Raw genomic sequence first — 27,571 nt, 5'->3', positions numbered from 1 at the left:
TTAGCAGGTTGGTCCCGATTAGCACATTAAGCACTTCATCTGAAACTAAGCCACATGTACTTCCTCTTTACAAATGAAACCACCTATTTAGCTGTGATTTGAGTTTTCAGGCAAAAGATCCAAAATGGAAACAGCCAATCTTCCCACAATAGTCAGTACAATGGCATTTCTATTAAAGCTGCAGGGGTGACAAAGCTAGCACATACCAGCATCTAACACTCACTGATATGATACAGTACCAGAAGACAAACCAGCTCCTCCTGAGCTAGTTTACATTACTTTGGAATTAGAACTCTCTGCTAAACCAATTTCTTACTTGAAAATCCAGGTCCTGCCCCATCCTCCTAGCTATTCATCTCTGCTGGTAAGTGGCAGGGGGAATCAGAGGTGGAACAGAAGTGGGTCTAGTGGGCATCGTATGAGCACGCCTTCCTGCTGAAGGCAATTGGGCACCAGCAAATTTTCCTGGGCCCATGAGAAGGGGGCAGGGAAGAGCTGGAGTACTGCTTAATTTCTTTATTTCTTCTTCCTCGCAGATTAGCAAAAACATGTAAGAACACAAGTACTGGGAATTCGGAAGTGCTTGATGAAACAACTTCAACCTGCCTTCTCTATGTAAGGTCAGTACACCAATTTTCCACACTGTAGGTGAAGCATACAGAAACTTCCAACTTGTGTGAATTTCTGTAAGCACCTAAGAGACCCCCAACCTGTAAGGAAGTGCAATAGCAAAGACAAAAGATAAATAATTCAGTCAGAAACACTTCTGGTATTAAAAGATCATCCACTTCAATACATGCCTCTCCAGTACCTTTGGGAATCAGGTTAACCTATCAAATTAACATACATAATTACAGTTGTCTTGGGAGACTAATAGATGTTTGCCACTGCCACCAAGTCCCTTCAAGCCATCACAACTATGAAGAAACCTTGCTGGAGCATGTCCACGTAAGGCAGCAGTCAGTAGGTTCTTGCCCGGCCCAAACTGCTCACACACTTAGCACCCTCTTCTCCACTAACACTGCCTCAGAAACGGTCTTAAAAATGCCCACCCCAGGATCTGGTATCAGAGGATGAACAACCTGGGCAAGAGGATTTATTTCTTCTGTACTGCTCCAATGAGTCATCACCCTGCCTGCTGATGTCCCATGAAGAAAGTGGCAGCAGGTAAAATCCACATGAAGACATCTTCACAGTAACCTGGTCCAGGTTCCTCCTACACCCAGATGATTCTTCCCTCAAAAGATACATAGTCCTCCAAGGAGACGAGATAGCTACTCCTGCCTAACCGAAAGACCAGTTCAGGTGAAAACAGAAACAACTAATAGCATCAGCTTTCCAGCTACAGAACAGGAAGGATCTGGAGTCCAGCTGCCATCTGCGATGAACAGCAGGAAAAGGCAAGTCTGGCCTGATATTACCAGCATCTAACAGCTCCATAAGCAGGGAGATATACCACCTGCAGCCTCACCACTGGTGAAGACACCGTCCTTCCAGTGAGGATTTAGAGAAAGGGCATTAACACCCCATGACCACAGCTAAGGGAGATCCCACCTCTAGTAGCTGTGGTGATGGTACTACTATGCTTCATCCTTCCTCAGGACCACAATGCAGAAGCAGCAATGCACTTTGGTGCTGGTCCTCACTGCCACCCCTGGCACCTCCAGTGAGGCCAGCAGAGGAGAGGACAAAGCTCATGAACATGCTGCAGCAGATGGATGGAAAATGGCTTATACCAACAGTGCTGAAGCAGCTTTGCAGGAAAGCAGTGCCAAAGCAAACAAGGCCACTGGATGTAAACAATGCCAACAGAAGCAGAAGGCATGGTCTTGTCATGCCTCACCTTAAACTTCATCAAGTGGCACAGAACCAAGGAGTACCAAGAAGAACTTGGCACTTAAGGGCCTGCCTGAACAATAAACTGCAGAGACTCAGCTTTACTGATAAGAGTCTGGAGAAGACAAGACGGATTACAAACTCCTCAGTAGACATCTTTTAATCTGTTTTCCCTGGGATAAATCTGTAGAGGTCTTCAGGGACTCAAGCTAAACAATACAGCTTGGCTAAGCTGGTCATTTATCCTTTTATCTTCCTCCAGCTTTTTAAAGCATCGAGTTATTTTCCTTCCTTTCCCACTACACTAATTAGCTTAAATTAAGTTCATGGGTACTGGAACATGGCATGGCCACTCAAATTGAGGGAAGACTTGGTCATGTTTTTTGGAATACATTTTTAAGGCTGATAATTGTGTCACTGCTTTCACTGACAAACAAAACTCATTATTCAAAGTCAGGATTCAGCCAGCTTCAGCTAAAGCATCAGGCTCCAAAATATTTCATGGGAGACAACAAAGAAAGTTGATATAATATGGGTCAAAGATAGGAACTTCAAAGATCAAGGCATGAACTGAACTTGTACTTTATAGAACAAATCAGAATACCACACCAAGTGCTCAAAGGAACACAATTTAACAAATGGGCTTCTGAAAACAAGTATTAGCTAGAGGCTTTTTTGAATGTGTTTTGCTTCACTTCCACTTACATCACAGGCATCTGCCTTAAAAAACCTGCAGATGTGTTTCTTTCCATTACCAAACCATATAATAAAATCTACAGTGCAGTATCAGACACGCGAGACAGAAGCGGATTTAATCACACTATTTTGACATACAATGCTTATCCCTACCCTGTACAGTTTTTCAGTTCTCTGACAGAAAAATACACCTCACTCTAGAGCTGATACCTGCCTCTAACTGCAGACTGAGATCCAAATCCAAGATCATTTAAGCCATCAGCTAGGAGTTCCCATATCCTCCTGAGAGTTTAATTTTGCAGAGATATCTACAGGCACTTATAATCACTTTGCAACACCAGCTAGGAAGTTTGGAGATGCTATCCATCAATCAGAAAACGAAAATCATGTTTCGACCTGTTCAATGCTGGCCTCATAGCCTTCCCATAGTCATGGGATGGAATTTCTTGTACCATTTTCAGATCAACAGTTCAAGTCTTCTGACATGTCCATCCTTCAGCGTTTGCTAAACAGCAATCACCCGAAGTCCTCTTGAGCTGTGTAGCAGAACTTCACATCTATACAGACTCAAGAGACAAAATGTCATACCCAAAAGCTCGAACAATGCTGTCAGCCATGCCTACATTAAAGTTTGGGTATAAAGCAGCAGGGCTACTTCCAAAAACCCCCACACCATTTCCCTCTCATCTATACTGGGAGGACTCTTGAAAAAAGGCTCCTTTACCCCCAGGCTCTTCAGGCAGGAAGATTACGAGATCCGTATTATTTTTAAACACTCTCATGGAGCCAAGTGATATAAGGACACTCAAATACTTTAAGATTATCATGTCAACATCAATAACTGGAAGAAAAATGCTTCACGCAGATACATGGAAGCAAACCTGGAGAGACTACAGCAGCAGTCTGAGATGGAAGAACAGCCAAGCTGCAAGTCAGAGAAACAAAATTAATGCTCAAAACTCACCCCACCCCCCACCCCCCAAATTACTAACTTCTATTCATCAGAAATTCATATATAAGTACTCTGGAGCCTCAAGCCATTCTGTTCTCATATGGGCATGTACTTCATTCTTGTAAGGAAGTAGCTACATCATACTGAAGAAATGGTCCAAGAATAAAGTAAACAAACATTATTAAGCAAGAAAAGACCAAGAGTTACGGACTTCCTAACTGATGCCAGATGGCACAGATTATGGAAGAGCTGAAACAGGGTAACTTTTTCAAAGCAGTCACCCTCTTACCAACATCTCACCAGTACAAATAATCCCTTGGCGGAGGTTAGCTCTTGCTGGCTACTGAATTTGCTTCAATTAAGTTTTGCCATTAAAAAAAACAGGACACTGACTACTACTTCAAATTCCACATTAAGCACCTAGTGTTGCAGTGTCAACAAAGTCACGTAGTCATCCAAGTTTGCTTTCTTTCACGCACAATACTTTTAACCAAGACAACCTTGATCAAATTGAAAAGGACCCTCCATACTAGAGAGCTCTGCAGATAATGCTACTGTTCTTCAGAGGATTAAGAAACATGAAAGCAAGTACAGGTGAGTAAGACTGGAGCACTTCAGCTGAGATCAGTGGTATCAAACACCAAACCAGGCGCAGCAGGAGGACACAGAGATGAGACATGATCCATTCTGGGCCTCAGGCTGGAGGATGGCTAAGACTTACACTTTTACCGTTATTAGATTTTTTATTAGGTTAAAATGCAGACTGGCAGATATGTGATGCCTTTAAGTACATGCAAGAAAACTTGTCAGGGGGCTACCTATAAATCTGCTAACAGAAAACCTTGGAAGAGCAAGAACCAGTGTCACGCAACAGACCTGTAATTCCAGCTTTCATAAACATGCATGAATAAAACAGAACCTCTGAAAGATAACATCCTGCTACTCCTAATTATGCTGTTCTTCATTAATTAGGTGATCATCTCCGAAATGTGGTAAGTCTCCACAGTGGAAGGCCCTCTCTTTTGGGGTTTTGAGTAAAAACTCCATAAAGTCAGTTTATCTAGAAAAGGAACAAGCACAGATGTGAAACATTTTGTCGTGTTTTCAGCTGGGATGGAGTTAATTATCTTCTTAGGAGCTAGTACAGTGCTGTGTTTTGGCTTTGATGTGAGACTTTTCCATTTCTCAGGCCTTATTAGCAAAAACGGTGGAGGGGCGCAAGGAACTGGGAGGGGACACAGCCAAGGCAGCCAACACAAACTAGCCAAAGAGGTATTCCATACCATGGGACATCACGCCTGGTACATATACCTGGGGGGTTGGCCAGGGTGTGCAGATTGTTGCTCAGGGACTGGCTGGGCATCCGTCAGTGGGTGGTGAGCAGTTGCATTGTTCACCACATGTTTCTTTCTTCCTTTCCCTCTGGATTTTATTCTTTCCCATCCTCTCTTCACTATAACTTACTGTCATCATTGTTATTGTTCTTTCATTTTTATTATATTTCAATTATTAAATTGTTCTTACATCAACCCTCGAGTTTTACATTCCTTTCCAATTCTCCTCTCCATCCCTCTGGGTGAGGGGGGAGTGAATGAGTGGCTGCATGGTAGTTAGTTACCAGCTAGGGTTAAACCATGACACACTTGTACAGAGAAGTATGTTCAACCTTGTGCCAAGGTAGGTTTTCTGCCACAGATATTCACCTTTGCCCTATTTCCATCTTAACCCACTTTATACAAAAAATGTCAGAAGGACCATGTGGAAGGATCTCCTCTAGTGGCAAAGCATATGTCAGAGATGCAGCATTTCACTAATTCTTTATATGAAGACCTCATCAGCAGTTTCATAGAACAGATTAACATGCCTACACCCAAGACTACCCACAGACCCAGTCCAATATGCTCTCAGTTTGTGTCTGCATTTACAGTAGAGCTAACAGAGGTGGTCTTCATAGAACTAACACTATAAACCTACTTTCTTTTGGCCTCCATTCTTACGCAAGGGTGATGACAATTAGACACTACATTCAACAGATCTTTCAGGCAGATTATCAAGGTAGTTTCTTTACAAAAAACTTCCTTCTGGTGAAGGGAGAGTTACTATCTCTCAGAAAAGCTTGCTGATGTGAAAAGAGCTTTCACCATCTAAGCATTTCTCAGCCCTAACAGTCTCAAAACATTCAGAAAAGGAGCACCTCTGCACTATCTGTAATACACAGAACCTGAGTAGTTAGGGTACTTGATAAGAACAGACAAAAAAAAAAATCAACCAGCTACTCAGAAACTACAGAAATTCTTAAGAAATGAAATCATGACTGATATAACACTCTGAAATGAAACTACAGCATAGTAACACATTTGCTGCGTTTCTGCAGACAATTACACGCACTCTCGAAGACTGAATTTAGACTATAGAAATTTTATTTGGTAACGAGGAGCTCTAGCTTATACTGTCACTGGACCTCAGTGCTCTCTATAGAGATAAAATGAATAGAGCAGTTCATTCCTGATGCTACAGGGTCAAGATCCAGCATCTGAGCTGCACTCACATTTCAAGGGCTTACTCAGGAAGGGGCAGTGCAGCACAATGCTTCCTACAAAGTCCTTTCGCAACCATGTGTTACTGTGTTATGGTAAAGAAACAACAAAAATCACAGTTAAGACAGGACACAGGCCAGATAAAACAGGACCTTGTCTCAGATGTTTGGGTTTTGTTTCATCTCCTCCCTGCATCCCTCACATCTAGCCCACAGTACTTATCTGGGTACTCCTTTAAAAGTTCATTCTCAAAACTGGCTCCAGTGCGTTGCAGTTTTATACGTCAATAATTTTAATTTTGACTTAAAGTAGAATTTCTACTTATAAAACGCTGTGTTTTACAGTTCTCCATATTGCATACAGCCACGCTGACAAACTAAAACACCTCTTTAAACAGGCAGAAGAAGGAAATATTCCCATTAAGAAACTGCTTAAAAACTTTGCAGTCATCAGCACATAAACAACACAACATTTCCAGCTAGTGATATTACACCATTAAACTAGTTAACAATACCCTGTAACTGAACAAGCCCACAAAATAGTGTGCATGTGTATTTACACACACCTAGTAGGTACAGCCTGTGTGCACAGTTACAAGAGACTTAATCACTTAGGTTTGTCTCCCAATCCACTCAAGTATTTTCTTATTTTTATGCTTTGCCTGAACACAGAATTTGCTCAATTAATGTTCTTTAGTTTTTTAAAAACCGTTAAATAATGAACAACTACTCATAAATAATTTCAAGTAGTAAGTACAAGAGGTAGCCTTTAATCAACGTGGTCTCATCCTCATCTTTCACTTTGGTAGATGCGAGCTAGTTTCACAAGCACCAGAATTAACAAAGCCCAGTGATGAGGCATCAGTCTTTAAAAACTCACTGACTTTGGTGTCAAAATAAGTTCTAGATTCATTTTTTCTACATTTGAGACACTGATAAAATTTTCAGTTGAGTGAATTCTCTGAACGTCTTATGTCAAGGCATTACAGCTGGGAACTGAGAGATGGCTGAATAGCTTGCAGAGATACTTCTACAAAGTGTGTAGGAACTCAATTATCTCAGAAACTCAACCATATTTGACAGATGGGTAGAAATCAGCCAACAGCACACAGGCAGGATCTTCTGTGCTTGTTCAAACCTTAGGAAAATTTAGTGAAGAAAACAGCTGGAGTTAACTTGCTCAGTATGCAAATCTATTTTTAGAATGAGAATATTTCTTCCTCAATTAGATTACTCACTACTACCCAAAAGACTGCAATACATATGCAGTATAATTTTTATCCAACCTTTGTACTTAATCTCACCAACTCTCAAAATATCCAGCTTTCATTCTGTGGTAGATTCTCTCCTTGGGAAAAGTGGACATCAAAGAATTAAATACTGTGATTACCCATCACTGAAGAATAACCAACATCCCAGCCCTGCATTAGGATTGGCTTGACAACTTTTTCCAGAAAAGCAAGAAAACCAACCTTTTTCAACATCTTGTTCTGTTTGTGGAAAAATTCCACTTTGATATCACCGCATACCGGCAAAGGTTGAGGGAATTCAAAGTACATATACTTGTCTTCACGTCTTGAGGGTCCTGAAGGGGAGGTGAATATCTTTACCTTTAGCTGGTATACCACAAACTGAGGATCTGAGGACACAAACAGAGCATCACTTCGTAAGAAATGCCTTAAAGTGTTAGAAAGCACAATATTAGTATCAAAATCACAATCATGAGCTACAATACTTTGTAAGTTAATAAATATCTATTAACAGTTAAGCACTGCAGAACATCCAACTTTGCTAGATGTTACTGGAAACAACGTAACAGATTTCTGTCCTTTGTAGCAATACTCTCAAGCAACCACAGGGTTCTTCGAAACTTGTAGTTTCTTTTTAATATAGTAAGAAACAACTACATCAAGTGACAACTTCTTGACTTTTCCTTGCATATTGCCTCTCATCGCCAAATTGTATGGATGTAACTGGTTTATTCTCTCGTGTTGTATTTGAATTGCAGAATGGGCAGTCATGTCAGCACAAACTGATTTCTACTCTTACACAAACAGAACTGTTATACAAACAAAACCAAGGACAAAATCTAACACTAACACACAAACCAACCACTACTGACGACTATATAGACACAGACCGTAAGTCTGTACTGTAAATCACCATCACCAAGAAAGTGCCAGCCATGTCATACCTTTCCAAGTTAAATCTGCAGGGGTAACAGCTGAAATTATGTTTTTTTGGTGCAGCCTAAGCAGATTTTCTTGGAAATTGCCGGACACCAGCATGAAAGCCAGAAATACTAAATACAACTTAAACGAATAAGATTTTCTGCATTTGCTCCAGACTTCTCTGTTAGTATCAGATGCAGGCTGCTCTCTAGACTAATACACATCGAACCATACCCTGCTGTAGAATGCATAGCCACCCAGAAACCACCCCTGCAGAGCTGTGGAAGTTCCTACCAAGCATATCCACACTATCTTGCTGAATGGCCTAGCTATAAAACTGCTACTTATCTCCCTAAAATCGTCAGAGCCATGAAATCCTGTCATCCCTTTGTTTGCCCAAGAGGCACAACTCTACTTGTCAGTAACTTTAAAACAGAAGGAAGATACAAGGAAGTCAGTTTAAAATTTATTATGTGTTGGTAAAATGACTACAATTGTAGTAGATAACACAACTAAAGTAGTAACACAGACCATTGGTTTCACATTCTGAAATATCACTGAAAACTCCAGAGACTTAAAATATTACAGTACACAAAGATGCTGAAGTTGATAACCAAGATAGTTACTCAGGTGCTTATCAAATCTTTTGTTTATCCCAGTATCCTACTATGAAAATGGCATGCTGATAGCCTGGTGCGGACAAACAAGTTAATGCTCACATAAGCAATTCATACTTGCAGCTTGATTTCACAAGTATAGTGCAGTGTACCCAAAACATTAAAGAAGGTAGTAATTATATTAATTGCTGAAATCTGTAACCTCCACACCTCCACCCTAGAGGCAGAGTTTTTTTGGCAGAGGCTCCACCTTTCCTCCTCCTCCTGTAAATACAGCTAGCCTAACAAGTTGCTTGATTGTTTTTCATGTGCATTACATGTTCAGGTACTGTTTTACAATATTAATAGTGCAATTTTTATCAAAGCCACAGGAGGCACTGCAATTAATTACACATTGCAGTAATGCCCATAGCAAAACCATTATAGACTTTTTCCACTAACAAAAAATGAACACACAACACTAGGCAGTTACTGCCCTGTAATGCAGCCCACAGAAGGACAGAAGTGAATTTCTATTTATACCTCAAAGTTTCAAGGAATCTGCTGTTCCTTACTAACACAATGTGTATCAACAAACCAGATTATTTGTTTACAGGTTTATTAATACTTTATAAGCCTCCATATAAAGAAAACTTCCAGAATTAGTTAGGTATTTACCCAGTTGAACTGATTTATTCTTTTTTAAACATCATGGGAAGAATGATGTTGCTGCATTTGAAGCCAACACACCATTAAGCAAGTGTTTTTCAGCAATTCATGTTTCCCAGAAGTTGCTACATAAAGAAAAAAAAGGCTTTTTTTATGAAATAAGGAGCAAAACCCCAAATACATATATGGCATCACTTATCTTCAAACCAGCTCAATGCTTCCCAGTTTAAAACTGTGGTGAAACAACTATGAGTCCTTCACAGACCTCAACGTAATACACCTGGGAGGATGCCAGCAATAGACCACACTAACCCAGCAGATTTTGGAACATGAAGTGTTTAAGTATGATCTTCTCTATCAAGATGTGCAGCTTTTCGTGTCATGTAACAGAATGGTAGCTGTCACATAACCAAACCAAGTTCAGAGGCTGATGTGTTTCCTTACAAGAGCTAACGGAGGTTAAAGGGGTTGCTGAGTACTTACTGCAAGTTCCGCTGCTGAACATGGGAATTGTTTCAAACATCATCTTGTGAAACAGCAGTGCCACTGGTCTGTAATCAAGGTGATTCTTTAACAGGTAGCTATAGTAGTACACATAGCGTCTCTGACTGGGAATTGTTACTCCCTAAACAGAGGGAAAACAAACATCAAAAACCATCAAGACCATTTATTAGCATCACTAATACAGGTCCTGCCCATTACCTCAGAGTATAACTAAAAAGCAAAAAACCCATGAATGAAAAGGTAGCTGTAGCACCTGGAATAAACCATTGTGATTTAAGCTGAGTATACCTCTGCAGCAGCTACACTGGAGACGGGCAGACAAAGTAAAGCATATAAGCAGGCTGTATCTAGAAAGCAGGCGAGTGATGCGCTTCTCTCTACACTGCACAGAAACCCATCCATGTGGGTATTCAATACAGTAACTCATGCCAACCCTCAACAACTTCTTCATTATGGACTATTCTGGGCACCTTAGGGACAAGCAAAGACATAATCCACCTCCAAACCAAAGGGCTGCCTCTGCACACATTCTCCTTTTCTCTAGACACGTGTCCACATCTCTTGCACTTGTCCTGCAGAGCATTTAAAAGGAAGCTGTTTGCACACATTATCCAACACCAAGCAATTAATTACCGACCAGTACCCAGCACAGAAGCAGGACACTGGTTTTCCAGTTACTTTAGTATGTATCTCCAAACATCCATCTCAAGCAATGAGGCAAAAAAATGCAGATTTTTTCCATATCTTAAAGACAAACACCTCAAACACACTGAGGTTCATTTAAAAAACTGTTTCATGCTGCTGCCTTTTTTGGGGGGGGGCAGGGGCGGGGGGGGGGGGGCACGCATCAGATGTTAAGCAGGAGGCACCTTGAACATACTCTAATTTTTAAGCACCAATACAGGAGTTACATTTCAACAGCAGTTTAAGTCAAATGATTCTAATCCTGTTTGTCAGTATCATTGTACTCAAGACTGACACTACCTTCTACTAAAAAAATGCCCTTCTGAAAGGTTTTCACAAAAACAAAAGTAGAAAGTTTCATTAATATAGGCTCAATAGCCCAGACTGTTAAATGAAGCATTTCTCAGTTGAATTATAACTGAAGTAAACACTTGCTTTGAACAAAGAACACTTTTATTACTAATTTTAAATCAACTTAAATTTCAAGGAAGGAAACAGTTTTAAAGCTCTTATAGCTAATATTTCCAAGCAAAAGTGATAGAAATGAGAAATAATTTCATTTCCTAGAAAACACATTACACAGCTTATAACAACCCACAGTACTTGCAACACATCAGTAAGTAAACTTCCATATTAAAACTAAATGGGACATTGCAATAAACTGGAGATAAAAGGTTTTCATGTAAGAATCTGTGATCATTTTGGTCACAAAACCTACAGCACAGCATTGCTATAAACAGTTTTAATACCTGCTTCACCTTAAAACAGCTATAAGCTGAAAGTGCCAGAGTAGTTTTAATTTAGTAAGCACCTGTTCTGCACACATGAAAATATTCACTTTCTGCAATTATTTTTTTAAAAAAAATGTTGGTAATTATGTCTCCCTAACACTTCAGTTGTTTCTAAATCACACAAAAGACTTTCCCCTACAGCACTTTTACAATAACTTTCTTAAGTAACCTTCTACAATGACCACGTTTTTTGTTTAGATGTCATCCCAATAGTTACCAGACCCACTTCTTAAGCCGGCTTTGAAGTTTGCCTTCCTGGGATCTGAGCATCATGACTGAGAAAATCCCAGCTTCAGAGAAAACCATCAGTAATTTACCAATGCTGCCAATCAGAAGAAAACTATACAGGTAAGGAAAAAACAAATCCTTCTCTGCTCATAGCTTCTTCATGCCATAAAGCATGCGCCCTACAGAGAAACACACCTTACCAGGACAGCCAGAGCTTCGACAAGAATGAAGGGAAGACAGTCACTTTTGTGGCTATATAAAGTGATAGTCAATCTCAAAGCAAAACCAGTTCTCAGCCAGGAGGGCAGTTTTATCCCCTCCAGCCAGAGATTTTTTTCTCCCTGGAGACATAGCCTTTACCCTGAGATCCTAAGAACCAGCCACACTGAAACAGAACAGAAAGTTCTCAATTTTCCAAAGGTCTGATTTCAAAGCACAACATTTTCATAACAAGCTAATATTCCAAGAGGTAAAATCAACCCCCACTTACTTTTACTCAAGAAGAGTAAAGAAAAGGGAAGTAGTTTAAGTATTTTCTCCTCAAGCACCTTACAGTTCCCATCTATCCCCACCATCATTTTTTAAATGGACAATAGATAACTTCTCTAGTCCCTATCCCAGAGTTTTACAGGGTACTGCGGAGCTGTGTAGAGATCACCAAAGATATCAGGTACTGCTCCTGGTTCTCCTCAATGTAGCACAGGCAGGATTATGAAGAACAAGCATTTTTGGAAGCAATATTCCCACATGCACTTTAATAACATGCCCTACTGTGAGAGTAATGTTGAAGCTGCAGCCTCAGACTAGGCTTAGGGCATCAGGTTTAGCTGAGGTTGCCACCCGAGTATGTCGAACAAACGGGCATCACAACTGATCAGCTCTGACACATCAGACACTAGATATCAACCCTGCTCAGCGTCATTCTGAGACTTCCTCGCACAAAATAATTGGTTTCTATTTCCTGTTCAGTTACACCACTATTAGGAGCTGTTCCTAAAAATACAATGGTATAACAGTCAAAAAACACTCCTGAATAGATCATTTCCAGCTCAGGCACTTGAATAGTTGTTCCCAGCTGATACCTATCTGTTGATTAGATTGCTTCCTTCCAAGTCTAATCATCACCATAAAACCCTTCAAGGCAGAAGCAGGAATAAAGACCTCTCCAGCTGCAGAAAGGTAAGTTGTCAGTCTTTGTCATCACAACAGTATTTCTGTGTCCATCTTAAGGAAAAAACAGGTGCTAAGCTAAACATTTCAAACAGTGGCAGCAGCAGCTTTTTTAGAAGACTTTTTTGGGGGTTTACTTCTCCCCTACCTCAGTAAACAAGCTGGACAATTACAGTTCCTTATCCAACTTCAGCAAACAGTTGGTCTCCCTTGGTTCAAAGAGAAAACAGAAATCAGTCCTGTTCTACTGCCACTGTGGTGACTGATAGACACAACTGTTTAGCCAATACTTTCTAATCTTTATCATTCCTTCCTTCTGAAAAAGTCATCCCGTCACATCCGTCCCCATCCCCCACCCACCCCCCGCTATGATGAGTTACAGAAGTCAAAAGAAGGCAGCTTGGTGGCAGGGGGGAGACAACAACCAACCAAAACCCAACAGTTTTTGGTCATAGACAGACTTGTAGACTCAGTTGTGCTGTGTCTTATTCCCCACTACCTTTCCCAGGACAACAGTACACTAACAGAGTATCTAGCAACTGTCAGCTGCAACTACAACTCTCACTTAATGTTGCAAAGGCCTCCATGAAGCTTCTTCCAGCAGGCACTTGGGAAAGGCTTGCTACAGAAGTACTTGAGGTTGTTCTCTTGACCAATTAGTCATACTTCCTCTTGCAATCAGACTCACACTTCCTGCCGGCACGGACTAAGCCCTCTCAAGAATCAGTTTGCTATGCATATTCATGGCAACAACAATTTTAGCTACACTATTCTGAGCAGCTATACACAAAATGCACACCTTGTGCTTGCTTTAAATGAAGAAAATATGGTACCTAATTAAAGCCAATTTTCCTTCATCATACACGTGTTGGTCCAGCAACAACAACAAAAAAAAAGGCACTTTCCTGTCCCTAGGTGCAAACAGCTCTTTTGATGCCTCATTTACTTTGAGTTCAGGAAGTCAGTTACATAAAGGTTTGGTGAAGTGTCAAATCAGAGAGCAGCACTTGACATATAAGACTGAAATACAGACCACGAGGGAAGAAAACGCTCCTAGAACTTGCATTGACATACCTGTCTATAAACACTACTTTAAGGATTATGCGAATCACATGCTGCCCACTGTCCACATAAAGATAACCATGCTCAAGTGAAGCTGGGGTGGGTGTGTGTATGTGGAAATCAACTCTTCCAGCAAAGACATGAAAACCAAAACAAAGTTGCTGGTTACAGACAATATTTACAGTGAAGCTAAACAAGGCTCTCACTATTCCTGTTTACTAAGCTCTCCCTTAACTCAAACATGCCAGAGTACCACTGGGGTACTGATGAACACCTAACTGACCTTACCCTCAACACACTAACATGCAGAACTACTACCCTTTTTTTACAAAAGGGAAACAGCTACAACATGCTTCACCACAGATTTGTTAAATCAAATTTTGTAGTTTTCACTGTATTTTATCCAGCTCTTTAGATAATCTTTATCAGTAGAAGTAATCTACACTGTTTATTCATCACACAGCTCATTCCTATTCACTATCATTCACTCTTACCAAAAGCCACAACTTTTTGATGGGAAACCCCGACAATGTCTCCATTCCAGTACTACACCACAGCTACCTTCTCAGTAGTACATGCAATAACAGCTCCGTCTTGTAAAAGAGAGCAAACTAAATAGTTATTTGCTCCTTCCAATGAATGAACAGCCAAATTCTAAAATTCTGTATGTGACACTTGGCTCTCACAAGCCCTCAAACATGAAGCTCTGCTTACTATAGGTCTACACACTGTGAAATTAATACTTTATGCAAATATTACAGGGATACAGAGGAGTCTGTACTTGAGTAGGTTGAAACTGCCCTGCTGGGATGATCCGCTGGGCTGCTCTTCCACCATACACAAGGAAATGACGGAAGATGAGCAGGAAAGCTTGCTGAAGTGACCCTGTAAGTCACACATTATAATTGGAGAGGCTTTCAAGTAAGGAGGTTCAATGCCCATTAACAAGGCATAACCATGCCAGAAAGGTCCAACATACAGTACTACTAAGTCTGTCTGTACCACTAACAAGGTCTTAACAGAAAGCTCTTGTAGCCATGACCATTTATCTGAAATGAGATCCTCCCATTTCTCCTCAGGAGAAGTAGAAGAAACTCAATGGCAGCCCTTCATGAAGCAGGCTCTGAGGCAGCCAATGTCTGGGCTTAACTACCCTTTTATTGAAAAGGGGCATCCAAAAACAGACTCTTCCAGTAGGGATATTCAACTGTAATATGCACTATAATGACTACATATCTCCAAACACCACCACAGAAGTTAAGAGAACCTGAGGAGATGAACAACTCATCCATTCAGGCAAAACAAGCTGGAATAATCCTCTTATTTGGGCTGAAAATGCTGAATGAGAAAGTTCACTCATCAACCGCCCATTTGATGAGACACACAGCAGAATGTTATTTAAAAAGCTATTTAAAATAAACTGTCCAGATCTTCTTGAACAGGACACGAAAAAACCAGACTGTTTTAGTGTTGCAACTAACTGCTACTGCTGCTTAGGTAAGCTTTTTCATTGATAACAGCTGCACTGATCCAATAATGTTAAAGCTAAATCAAATCAGATATCACAACTGATGGAAATTATTTCTTCAAGAGCTTGACTATTCAAATTGAACTTGAGCAGGAAAAGCGTAAGTATACAGGTAGAACAGAAAAGAGCTCACCTTCTTGTCTCTGGTCCTTACTTCCCCATAGAAATCTAGGGCTTCTTGAGCCTTTAAAAACTTGCCTCGATGCAACAAATATGCACATATCATTACACCAGTTCGTCCCTTTCCAGCTTTACAGTGGATTGCTGCAACATGATTGTCATCTTCACTTAGCCATTGGTCAAGATCTTCACAAAAAGGTTTGATAAGCTCTAGCTGTGGTGGGTTATGGTCTTCAAAAGGGTACTGTGCAACTGCAATGAGAAGTAGTCATTTATCAAAATCTCAAAAGGAAATTACAGCAAGCTCAACTAGACAGATCAACTTTGTGGCACGCATGCAAACAATTAACTTTCTAAATACACCCCCCTGTCTTACATATAGATACATAATTTTTTTATTCCAATATTATTCAGCAATGTACTGCATATTATATGCATTGCAGGCACTCCTCTAGTAATACATAAGCAAGCATCCTGCTACATGAAGAGAATTTCACCGCACTATTGAGTTGCACAGACTCCACCATCCTACAGGATGAATTTTCTAGAACTTAAGAGAACTTTAGCACAAAATAGAACCTTGTGAAAACCCATTACTCCAGCAATAATTAGACTACCTGCTGAGAGAAAACAGGGCCAGACCTCAGTCACTGATCAGACAACAGGAATTTTGGAAAAATTCTGGGCACATTTGAGTCTATGGTAGGGATAAACTCTCAGAATTTGCTCAAAACAAATTTTCTGGGTTTTTGTTTTTGAAACAAAAGCCTGCAATTTCCCCATTAAAAAATGGTAATTGAAAAAGAAATCTCATGTAAGGCACTTGCAATACTTCAGGGTTTTAAAGTCAAACCACTGAACAAAGTTGCCCCTTTTCTTATACAGATATATATATATATGCAGACAAACACTTTTTTTCCATCTAGAGATGGAAAGAATTTCAAGCAAGCATGCAGGAAATGAAAGAAAACTCAAAAGAGCAAAAAATAAGCAGTAAGCAGAGATAAGCACTCAACCCCAAACCTCTAACACCTCAGATAAGATGACAGACAATGCCACGCTAACTGGCAGAATTACATAAGGCTGTATTAATTTCATCAGGAGAACAGCACTTTATGAAGTGCGCCTCAATTCTTGATCAACAGACTTGGGATCTTATAAATACAACCCTGGTTCACTTAAAAATTCCCAGCTAGAACCACCATTTCCTTTTCTGGTCTAAAAATGAATACATTTCATTTTTTGGCTAGTGTTTGTACTCGTTTCATAAGTACTACTCTCATCACACATGCAAAACTCCTTTTGATGAATCCCCAAGGACTTAAAGAGCAGAAGTGAGGGATGAAGTTATGGAACTGCTAAATTGTGCAGCACAAATCCAAAGCCTTTCGGCAGGATCCGCAAGGACAGTTTATTCACTCACAGTACAGACCGCCCACTTAAGCTCCCAGAAGACCAAATAGGGAAACCTGACAAAAGTGAATAAACTTTGCTAAAGAAGCAGCAAAGGCTAACGAACATGAGCACACACTAATAAATTCTTCCACGTGGAAGATCCAAACACTCCCCAAATGATCATTTTATGTGAACTTACAGAGATGTCACTTTTTGCAGCAGATGTAAATGGAAGGAGAAGTTTATGTAGAAACCCCTAAGAAGCTGTTAGGAGATGCCGCAAGTTTGTCCATACAACTCTGAGTCTATCTTAACTACATCCAGTAAGGTTCCAGTGAAAAGGAGAGACAAAGTAGTCCTGAAAGAACAGCCTGAAAAATCCCAGCTAGAAACAGCATGTTGAAGATGCTCTCCAAGATCTGGGACCAAAGGCAAACCTTGCAGTATTTTCTTCAAAGATAGAATGAGGAGCAGATTAAATGGGTGCCCTGCGATGGTGCAGAGGGATTATGAATCAGAAAGCAACCTCAGGAAACATAAAGCTGCGCAATCTTGAATGGGTCCTTGAAAGGGTGTAGATCCTCCATGGATTTTTGGTTCCTAACACTGGAGCACACAGTATGGAGAACAGTTCTGATTACTCTCTCCAAGCTCCTAGACATTGCAAGAAAAATCCCATAGCACATAAAGGAGAAAAAAAAAACCAAACAAAAACCAAAGAGGAAAGCCTGTGGCAAAGCAGAAGACAATTTCCAGCATCGAAGTATTTCAGAAACTGCAAAAACCCCAGACAGAAAGCTAGCATGCAAAGATGAAGAGCTTTCAACATTTGATTTTGAATTTGATGCAAGAGCATTCAAGTTGAATAATGAACTACTATGGTGTTTCATGCTAAGTGTACAAATTAGAAGTTCCTTCTGAAATTAATTTACTTCAGAAGATTTTTAGAGTAGAAATGTTGCTCGTCTGCAAAGGGATGTTTGGAGTCACCGATCTGGTTATCTAAGGTAAATAATTCAGGGATGAAAAGAAAAAACGCAACATGTAGCTCCCTGTAACAGTCATCTTCTGCAGAAGAGCTATGAAAGGTGCTGTCACAAACAACATTTTGGGCTGGGATTGACAGTTAAGGGATCTGAGCATCCCCGAAATAAAAAGCATAAATTAAAGCAAGCACATGTTCTGGACATATTAGAAACACGTCCCTTTTCATTTATGTCTTTTCTCCTCTTACCCCAAGTATTGCTCAAGCAGATCTTAAAATACTTTTTTTCTGGCTTGTATGTATTGAGTGAGGTTTCAGGACACTGTCATTCAACATCTTAAGAGCAAATCAGAAGCGAAGATGACTTCAACATGACAATTTCAGTCCTTCTATATTCAGACATTAAAGCAGCCAATTACATTTTGGTCACGTTCTAAACAACCCCTTTACAACTAGAAGGATGGTTTAAAACAACAATAAAAAAAAAAGAAGTTGAGCCCTTGCCATGATGTAGTATTAGCCAGTAAGGCTGAGATTTATTATCTCCTGCAATTGTGCACACACAAGTATTGCTTATCTACCCAATCATTCTGAAGTACTGCATGAAGAGGAACTACAAGCTTTACTACCATGCACAGAGATGTTCCTCTGCACAAAGAATAAAGGTAAATCCATATTTATTTATTACCTGGGGAGTTATTACTGACAAAACAGGCACATCAGTTTCCACCCACCAAGGCTCTGATCAAAAGGAGCCCCTAAAAGTTTCCCTGCTGGTTCTGGTAGTGTCTAAGAACCAACTCATCTCAAGAGGCATCACATAGGAATTAAATCTTTTATTTCCTTTTTTTAAACCAAGTGAAGTTTTGTTCCAGATCTTCAAAAAGCTAGTTTATATGAATAGTGACAGTGGCTTAAGCATTCTCCATTTTTATTCTAAGTGATGCTTCTGCATAAAAATCAGTCTTCCTTACACTTCACATCTAAATTTTACAGAAAGTTTACAAACTGAATTGAACAGAAACTTCTATATAACCCATTCTGCAAAAACTTGCAACCGTAGACTTGATTGCCTCATTAGACCTTGATCTAGTTAACTGTGACGAACGTACTTTTTTGAAAGCATCAAGAATATAGCAAGTTTCTTCAATGACTCAAAGCAATCTGACATCATTCCTTGTGCCCAAATCCCCTACATTACTATTCACCAGCTCCTCTTTGTACCTTCATTCAGAAACACTGAACTTTAAAGAGGAGAACACATACTAGACAGTAAAAACGTACCTCTGCAATTAAATTTGGCGGTGTCATAATGTCTTTCAGCACATCTAAAAAAGAAAAATATATAAGAGTTCAAGACAAGTCTGAGACACTCCCAACATCTGTCACACCTTGGAACATACAAATCAACATATGGGAAAATCATACATACCCATCATCTTTATGGTTTAAAACTACAGCTACAAGTTACATCCAGAAAAACTGTCTTCTTGCAAATGTATGAAGTTGCTCACTAAAATATCAGTTATTTTACTGAAAAACTGCCGTATGGTAATTGTAGTCCATCAGTATGTTTTTAGGCAGTGAGAGTCTCAGTGTATCACATTACTTGTGTGAATGCATCCATTATTACTTTTTAATACTGTATTAACAACTCTAGCCACATGAGCAGCTTTATGATCCCACACAAACACGTGAAGAGTATACAGCTATGACATTCATCCAACTCACTCGGAACTCAAAACACATGTCAAGACACCTCAACAACAACATGGGTACTAGGGGTGATGGGGATCACACAAGGACATTTCAAGGACCCTTAGACAGTGCAACCCAAGCAAGCGTTCTTCGTCCAATTACAGGACCACAAGACCACCACAGGCAACTGGAAGCACCACCAAGTATTACAGTGCAGATCACTTGTATCAAGCAGATATTGTGATACTTCTCTTCAACTTGGCATTTGTTCTTGAAATTTGGTGAACTCTGGAAAAAAAACCCCACCAAAATGCCAATCACCTAGTTTTCCCCTCACAGACCCTGGAAAATAGCACATTTCTGAAGACTCTGGAGCTGCATCTATGTCTATCTCACCACTCTAAGAGACCCACTCTAGCTAGCCAGTAGCACAGCAAACCAAGACTGAATTAGTCTTGGAGGATGACTTGCCTAGAGACAAACATCAGCGACCAGATATAAACAATCCAATCAGTAGGGCTCTAATACAGCCAAAGTGGCATGCTCCAAGGAAACAAGCTAGACCAGATATTGGGGGTAAGGGGAAAGAAGGCATGAAGTGGATGCCCTCCATAATTTTCCTTGGAGTTGCTCTCTGCAGGTAAAATGATGCACCCCTACATAACAGAAGCAAAAATGCAGTTCAGAAACGAAAACAAGAACAATCTTGCCTCAGAACAACAGGACTCCAGGTTGAGACAGTGATTGACAGTCATTTCAGTAGACAAAACACATGTAGATTTTCTGTTCTGATTAGAACCTGTACTCTTGATAGGGTTCAGATACCAACACCAGTTTCAGGACTGGTATGAATTTGTATTTCTTTAATAGGCATGTTATGACTGCCGCCTTAGGAGCCACATGGAGCATACCTGACACTTTCAGACATGCAAACTTTGAGGCTCCTACTTGTATGACTGTTGCACATAACTGGAGCCTCACATGCTTCATTGAGCTTTGTTCACGAGACTTGTACACCAGGGACAGGCAGGTCTGCTGGGGTTGCACACGCACTCAGCACTTCCCTTTCTCTGAATTCCAGAGCCTTCTCAACTCTAGCCTCTGCCAGGGAAAAGTCTGGCAGTTTTCAGAGCTCTGATCACATTGCTGATACTTTCTCTAGGTCAGAAGTGAAACAGTGCAGGTTAAGCTGGCTGATGGGACTCAAAAAATCATTATCTGCACCCGAACCTTTGAGAAAAAAATGTTAGACACAGTATGTACACCCAAGATGGGGTCACCACGCCTGGAGCAGCCATCAGTCATGCTGGGCAAAGCCTGTTATAAGCTAGTCAGCATCTGGACTTCGGAAGTTGAGTCTGCTAGGAAGCAAAGCAGTTAGCACAAAGCATCTTATTCACCGAAGTCTCCTTCTTCCTTTTAAAGAAACACCCAGTTTAAAGGTGTATCAAGAGATGAAAGTGTTCAAAACATCTTAAAAAGTCACCTATGGGCAAAAAAACCTTCAAATTTTTAAGTTTCAGAGTGTCAAGTAGAATACCATAAGGGATAGAAAATAGTTTTGTTGACACCAAGGATAGAAACTGAGCACAGAACATAGCCATGTCACTCCTTATGCCCTCTTACAGGAGCTGTACACAGCAAATGCAGAGCTCCAGACACGGCTGTACAAAATACACCCTCATTTCATTACATGAAACACTTATCTGCAGCAGAGATCCCACTGACACACACTTTGGGGGATGCTTCCATTGCCTAACATTTAAAATACATTTGTTTTTCCTTAAACACCGTTAGACTTGTAATACGGTCAGATTGCCAGATGAAACCCGAACAGGGTTTTTTTGGATTTTGGGGGTGGGGAGTGAGCTGGCATCGTTCTTTTAATCCTCCTTATGATTAAAGCTAGTTTAAAGCAACCTAGATCCTAAGTACTGCCTGCCAGGCACCTTTCTGATCATAACCATAACCCCACTGACAACAGGACTACAGGCTACCAAAAAGACAGCAGTCTATGCCAAAGCCCAATACCATGCACACAGAGCTACAGAAAGTATGCACATAAAATCCACATTGTTCATTACAGTTCCTTCCTTTAATTAGCTGACTGTTGGACAGTTAAAAGAAATATACTGAAAATTGAGATTACTACAATAGGGGAGGTAACTATTTGGTAGTATGTGAAGTTAGGAGATGAAAGTGGAAGAATATATTAAAATAAAGAATACTGAAGAAACAGCAAAGGGTTAAAGGTACACATGCGAAAACCAACACTAACAAGGAACAAAAAGAAATTGATTGCTCAAACATTCACTGGGAAGTTAAAGCCAAAATTCAAGGATGAGGCATAACTGACCTCATTTAAACATCAGTTCAGAAAAATGTCTCCAAATCCTTTTAAATAAAATTGCTCAACACACACACTATTATCAACTCCATGTAACAACTACCTTAAGGGAACTTAAACCCCATGACAGTGTTTGAAAGAATTCTGAACGTAAGTACATAACTCCTCTGAACTCCCACCTCCCTTCTTTTAAGCACACACAATAGTTTACAAAGGATCAGCTTCATCTAAAGAGATGCTGTTCAAAATACCTGAAGGCTGCAATTTCTTCCCCATCTCATGACCAAACACTGCAACAATTCACCTAATGGCATTTATGTACTTAATGTGTGTATAAATTTTGCCTGCACAAAAATGAAGAGACAACCTGGCCTCTCTAGCCAGAGATACACAGTTTAAAAGTTATGCTTTCCAAGCTGTGCAGTTATCACTTGAATCTTCATTTGCAACTGATCCATGTTTTGGGGAAGAAGAAAACCCATGCATTTTAAAAGAATGTTTTATCTTGCAAAAGTTTTCATCTGAGGGTGAATATAGTAATTTTAAGAAGTTTCACTTGCATTTGAAGTTAGCAACAAGGAAAATCGATGGGGTGTTCTTGCGCTGAAAACTGAAAAGTTACATTTTTCATGTGAAGAACTTGAAGACAAAAACGTTTGGCACACCTGGACAAGTTCTTTCCGCAATTGAAAGCACATGTATCAGCAAACTAAACATCAAACATGCTTGTCTCTTCACAGTTCTCACTTAAAAACTTTAAAGTTGTTCCTGTGTAGGGTTGGGGGATTGATTTTTGCTTTTTTTCTGAAGTAAAATGAGGTTGCTAGCAGACAGCGAAGTGGAAGCTTTTCAAGTACCACCTCCCAGAGGAGCTACTTGCTAAGATGCACAGAAGTCTTACTAAACTCTTACTTTCTGACCTACAAGTTTACACACAGCAACATATTGTTTTTACCTGTCACCTCTCAAGCCAATTTGAAACAACCAGCTCAGTATCAGGCTGCTCAGCAAACCCTGATCCTGTTAAGTGATACCAGAGTCACACTTCACAGAATCTAACAGCTGAACCCAGCCCCAAGAAGCAGGGGGAAACTACGTTATATCTGTCCTGTTCTGCTTTGCCTTGCTCCCAAAACAAAAGCAGAAGCTGTCAGGAGGCTTCAGGGGGCCCTAATAAAACCACAGTAGTTAGATTTTACATGATACAGATTTTTAGTGCTGAGCTCCGGAAGACTTCAAAGGAAGATATCCAGAAAGTTACCTCTTCAGGGAACTGCCTCTACACACAGAAGGAGCTATCAGCTATTCTAGGAAGCACTGTCCTTTCCGCCCTTAAGTGCCACCAAGACAGTGGTCTTTTATAAGGCTAACATTCTGAAGAGCTTCTAAGCTAGAGAAAATTTTGTTACTGAACTGTACAAAAAGTGTCCAATGGGTTTATTTTAATACATTTTATTTATGTATATTTTTCTATTCTGTCCTACCCCAGGCTTTACAGACAACTTCAATAACCAGTATACTGTTTCTCAGCTTCTAGTATCACTTCAACATCAGGAAGTAAGAGTTGCTTGGTGCATAATCCTTCAAGTAATTTAGAGGCATACTTCTAATACTTGTTTTTGAAGACTGACATATTAAAATGCAAATGCATTGCCCAGATTTCCATACTACAGTATTATTTTTTCCATTAATTGCAGATATTTAGAAACTTTCATTTTAAAAGAAAAAAGCTGTAACATCTCAGAGATCAATAAATCTTCAACTTAAATTTCTGGGAAAAAATGAGGGGTAGGAAAGCCATGACCTACTTTTCAACATCAGCTGACATCACCAAATCATTTATACAAATGAAATTAGTTTAAGCTAACATACAAAGATGATCAGAACAACAAAAAAAATCCCTTCTGTAACAAGAACAGCTTTCTGCGTAACTAAATTTTCAGAGGAAAACATTACACTTACAAAAGTGAGAAACCATCACATTACCAATTGCTGCAACAGCTTTTTCAAAGTAATAAACAGGGACAGTCAAGAAAAGTGAGGAAGCAAACAGAACCTGGGTACCAATACAGTTTGATTAAAAAATAAAAAAACACCAACAGGAAAATACTCATTTGGCAATTTCTTCACTGCAGACATTAATACATTAACAGAAAGCCTGCTGTGAATTACTTTTCACTTTTTAATCACATGGTACAAGCTCCAGATGGGATAGATGCCAAGTCATTTAAAAGCTTTCAAGTAATATGCATACACACCAGCATTTCATTTAACCTCACTCAGCTCAACTAAATGAAGTAATAGTACTCTCAATCAGGCTTAATTGTTTTAAGAAATGTGCAAAACATCTCTAGCTCTGCTTCAGTACAGTAACAAGCCACTTTCACTCCTAAGCTATTTTTAGAAATCATTATTTTGGAAAATACATCTACAGGAGCATACTTACAGATTGTATATCTTGTAATGGTTTTTATGTTTTGAATCCAAAAACCTTAAGTAGGAAAAAAAAAAAAGGCATGTATTAATTACACTGCAATAATGTTGACCTTATTTTACAGCATCATTAAAGTACCATCCAGCATGTGCAGTTCTGCATTCCAAGTCCCAGCTGGCCCTACAGTACCTCAAAGTCAAGGAGGCAGCATGTTGCAAACCTCACTCATACAAATAATGCAGTAGTATGAATAAGGCTACTTACGCAATGGAGGCCACCAAGATCTGACCTGCAACTGAAATATGTATGTTATGGTCCAATCTGTGCTGATTTTTAAGATACCTGCACATCCATATATTAAGTTGAGGAAGGGTAGTTTATTTTTAAAGCAGAAAGCATGGATTATACAAAGTATCTTTAAGCACTTACTTCCAATTTGATCATCTATGCAAAACACTTTACCACAGTGGTATTTCCCATGAAAAAAAGCAGTTAAAATAACATTCATATTTCTGTTAGAACAACCAGAATTATTTTAATACCATTTTTTTTAAATGGCCATTATTTGCTACTGAAGTCTGAGGACAGTGCCTGATTATATTCTGAGTTCAGAAAGAAGGAGCAAGACCACTACACTTTTTCACATTCATATCATTTTCATGCTCATTTTGTAACAAAAACTTCACATACAAGCCTCAGAGAGCCAAACTGCAAACATGATTCATCAAAATTGCCATGATTATATATGATGTGTCACCTGGCAATGTTCAAGAAGAAATAACATACAAATGTTTACACTTAACATCATCAACAGTGTGTATCTGCACATCAGCCAGAAGGAATTTAATTAGCCATGACAGAACATGCTGTTCAAATTGAAAAGAAACACTAGCTGCTAAAATCCTGGAAAGCTCAAGCAAAAACAAGCTCTGGTTATCAGTCATAATATTCCAGAAGAACCTAGAAGAACTTTGTGGTTAAACCAATGCATTAAAATAGGAACAGATGTGAATGCTCCTTGTGCAGCATTGAGTATGAGATTCCAATTTCATTGGCAAAAATATTTCATGACTCCCACTTGTGCCCCTGTTGGCAGAGTTTGAGAGATTAAGGAAGATTGTGGACATGGCGATTTGTTTCAGGAGATGTCCCTGCTTGTGCAAAACACATGGGACAGCAAGGAGAGCTGACTCTGCTTCTGCCAGGAATAGCCACAAAGCTCAGTAAGTCTTCATACAGGTATTTTCAAAGGACAAAATTCCAGCCAAAACCTCTCAAAGCATCAGTCATAGGAAACAGCCAGCAGTCCAGGTCGTACATCTCATACAATATTAGCATTACATTTGTCAGGATACTAGCTATTCAGAAAAAGCCCACTGGCATATCCTGGCTCAATACCAATTGTTCCAGAGCTCAAACATGTTGAACTTCTGCATAAAAAGCTTTTGGAGAAGAATTCCACAATAAAAAGACGACAGGAGCAGATGAGAACCTCCTGATTGCGATGTGCAGAATGCTGCATGATGACAATTTGTGCATTATTCTCGTTTAAAAATAGGAGGCAACAAACAACACTACTTTAGCATCCAGTTCCAAACAGGCACTTGATTTACATCTCTCCATATCTTAATTTGGTTGATTACAGTTTTAGGTGATCACCACTCCTTTTGATCTGAGTGTTTATGGACAACTTAATAATTACATAGTCATCCCCTTTCAAAAGTCTAATTTTCACATACCTACATACTTAACCAATAAAATTTATTTTCCTTCATACAAAAGTAACTGAAATAAAGGCTGTGAATGGAAGAGGGCCTTCAAAGGCTACTGCCTATTTATTTGAATTATTCCCACGTCATTTATTCAAAGCCCTGCCTTTGCCCCTGTCCTACAATTTCCAAAGGTGGAGTCCATCAGGGTCCACATATTTCACATGGCAGATGCAATGCACACATTAACTTAATGAAAAGGTGGCTCTGACTGCTGGTGAAGAAAGATGGCAAGATAGTCTGAGTTTGTGGGACAGCCTTTAACTGTCCCAAAAGGACAGCAAAAGGTTTTTCTTGTGAGGAAGCTGTGTGCAATGATACAACTAGAAAACACAACTTCACACCTCTTAACAATTCTAGCAGACATACACATTGTATGAGAGCAATTACAGATTGCCATGCTGAGCCTCGCTGATACAACCAGCTCTGGAAAAGCGACTTCTCACTACCACATGACAGAACAAGGTCACTTTTGCAAGCCTGCTCAAATGCAGCCTCTGACGTTTTCAGTACTATTCATGGATAGTGAGCTTCAACAGGACCGTTAAACATGCAAAACTGAAACCCCCTCGAACTCAGCTGAAGCTAACTGCTGCTGAGCAGGGTCACTGCCTCCAGACAACTGACTCTGAGTTGAGGGTTATGATTCCTCCCAGTGTGGGAACTAAGGAGCCGTCTCAACTCATTTCTGTACAAACCTGGATGCAAACAGCTACCAGTGAAATTCAAGCAGTGCTAATTCTGCCTGCCCACGACCGTGAGAAACTTTCTGTGGCATCTCAAACCTGGGAGCAGCACTTTCTTGCCCAGATGCACCTACTTTAACCTCACTGCATAACCATGCCCCTTACTGCATTATCCCCCCCATCCCCAAACACCAAGTCTCCTGGAGAGCTACTGAACTTAGGACCTCAAACGCCCAAGTTCTCAAGAGCATCACACATGACTTAAAATCAGAACTTAAGGTCTTAAAAACACTAATATTTGGCAGTTTCTGCTTAGTTTTTAATGCAACGTCTCAAACCACATTCTCCAGGTAGGATGCCAACTAAACAAGTCACAGCAATGCTCCTGAAACACTAAATACACCTTCCACAGCTGTATCCAGTAGAACAGAGTAATTAGATTATTTGGCATTAAAAATGACAACCTGTAGGTTGTCTGGTTTTCAGTTTGTTGTTTTGTTTTTTTTTTTTACAAGATGTGCTATAAAGCATCACCAGCAATGACAAATTTTAGCTGATTTTTATCCTTATCCACAATTATTGAACACAGCCATATAAAAAAGCCTTTAAAGTTACCTATATTTACTACTTTAAATGAAAATTAACTTATCAAGCATTTCATTTATCGACTGAAGAAATGATACAGGCAAACATATTTTGAAATGTCATCAGCTA

At 39.8% G+C, this 27,571-nt stretch overlaps 1 protein-coding gene across 5 annotated transcripts in view; it reads right to left on the bottom strand.

Moving 5' to 3' along the window:
• Positions 1 to 27,571, bottom strand: part of PTEN (phosphatase and tensin homolog) — a 106,499-nt gene that overhangs the window by 61,860 nt on the left and 17,068 nt on the right. For 3 of the 5 annotated variants that reach the window (XR_008745427.1, XR_008745428.1, XR_008745429.1), the window contains exons 3-7: positions 24,415 to 24,459; positions 19,208 to 19,251; positions 15,557 to 15,795; positions 9,940 to 10,081; positions 7,493 to 7,659 (exon numbers count right to left, since the gene is read on the bottom strand). Coding sequence is in view for 2 of the 5 variants with exons in the window: in XM_055793654.1 (XP_055649629.1) it covers positions 4,541 to 4,582; positions 7,493 to 7,659; positions 9,940 to 10,081; positions 15,557 to 15,795; positions 19,208 to 19,251; positions 24,415 to 24,459 (679 nt within the window). In the remaining 3 variants the exon portion in view is untranslated. Of the gene's footprint in view, positions 1 to 4,525; positions 4,583 to 7,492; positions 7,660 to 9,939; positions 10,082 to 15,556; positions 15,796 to 19,207; positions 19,252 to 24,414; positions 24,460 to 24,666; positions 24,687 to 27,571 lie in introns of those variants that run through there. The other 2 variants (XM_055793655.1, XM_055793654.1) reach the window with 2 other exon arrangements.

This window comes from Falco peregrinus, chromosome 1, assembly GCF_023634155.1.
Source record: "Falco peregrinus isolate bFalPer1 chromosome 1, bFalPer1.pri, whole genome shotgun sequence".
Taxonomy (NCBI): Eukaryota; Metazoa; Chordata; class Aves; order Falconiformes; family Falconidae; genus Falco; species Falco peregrinus.
Note: the sequence above shows the minus strand (reverse complement) of the source record. Positions and strands in the feature narration are given on the sequence as shown.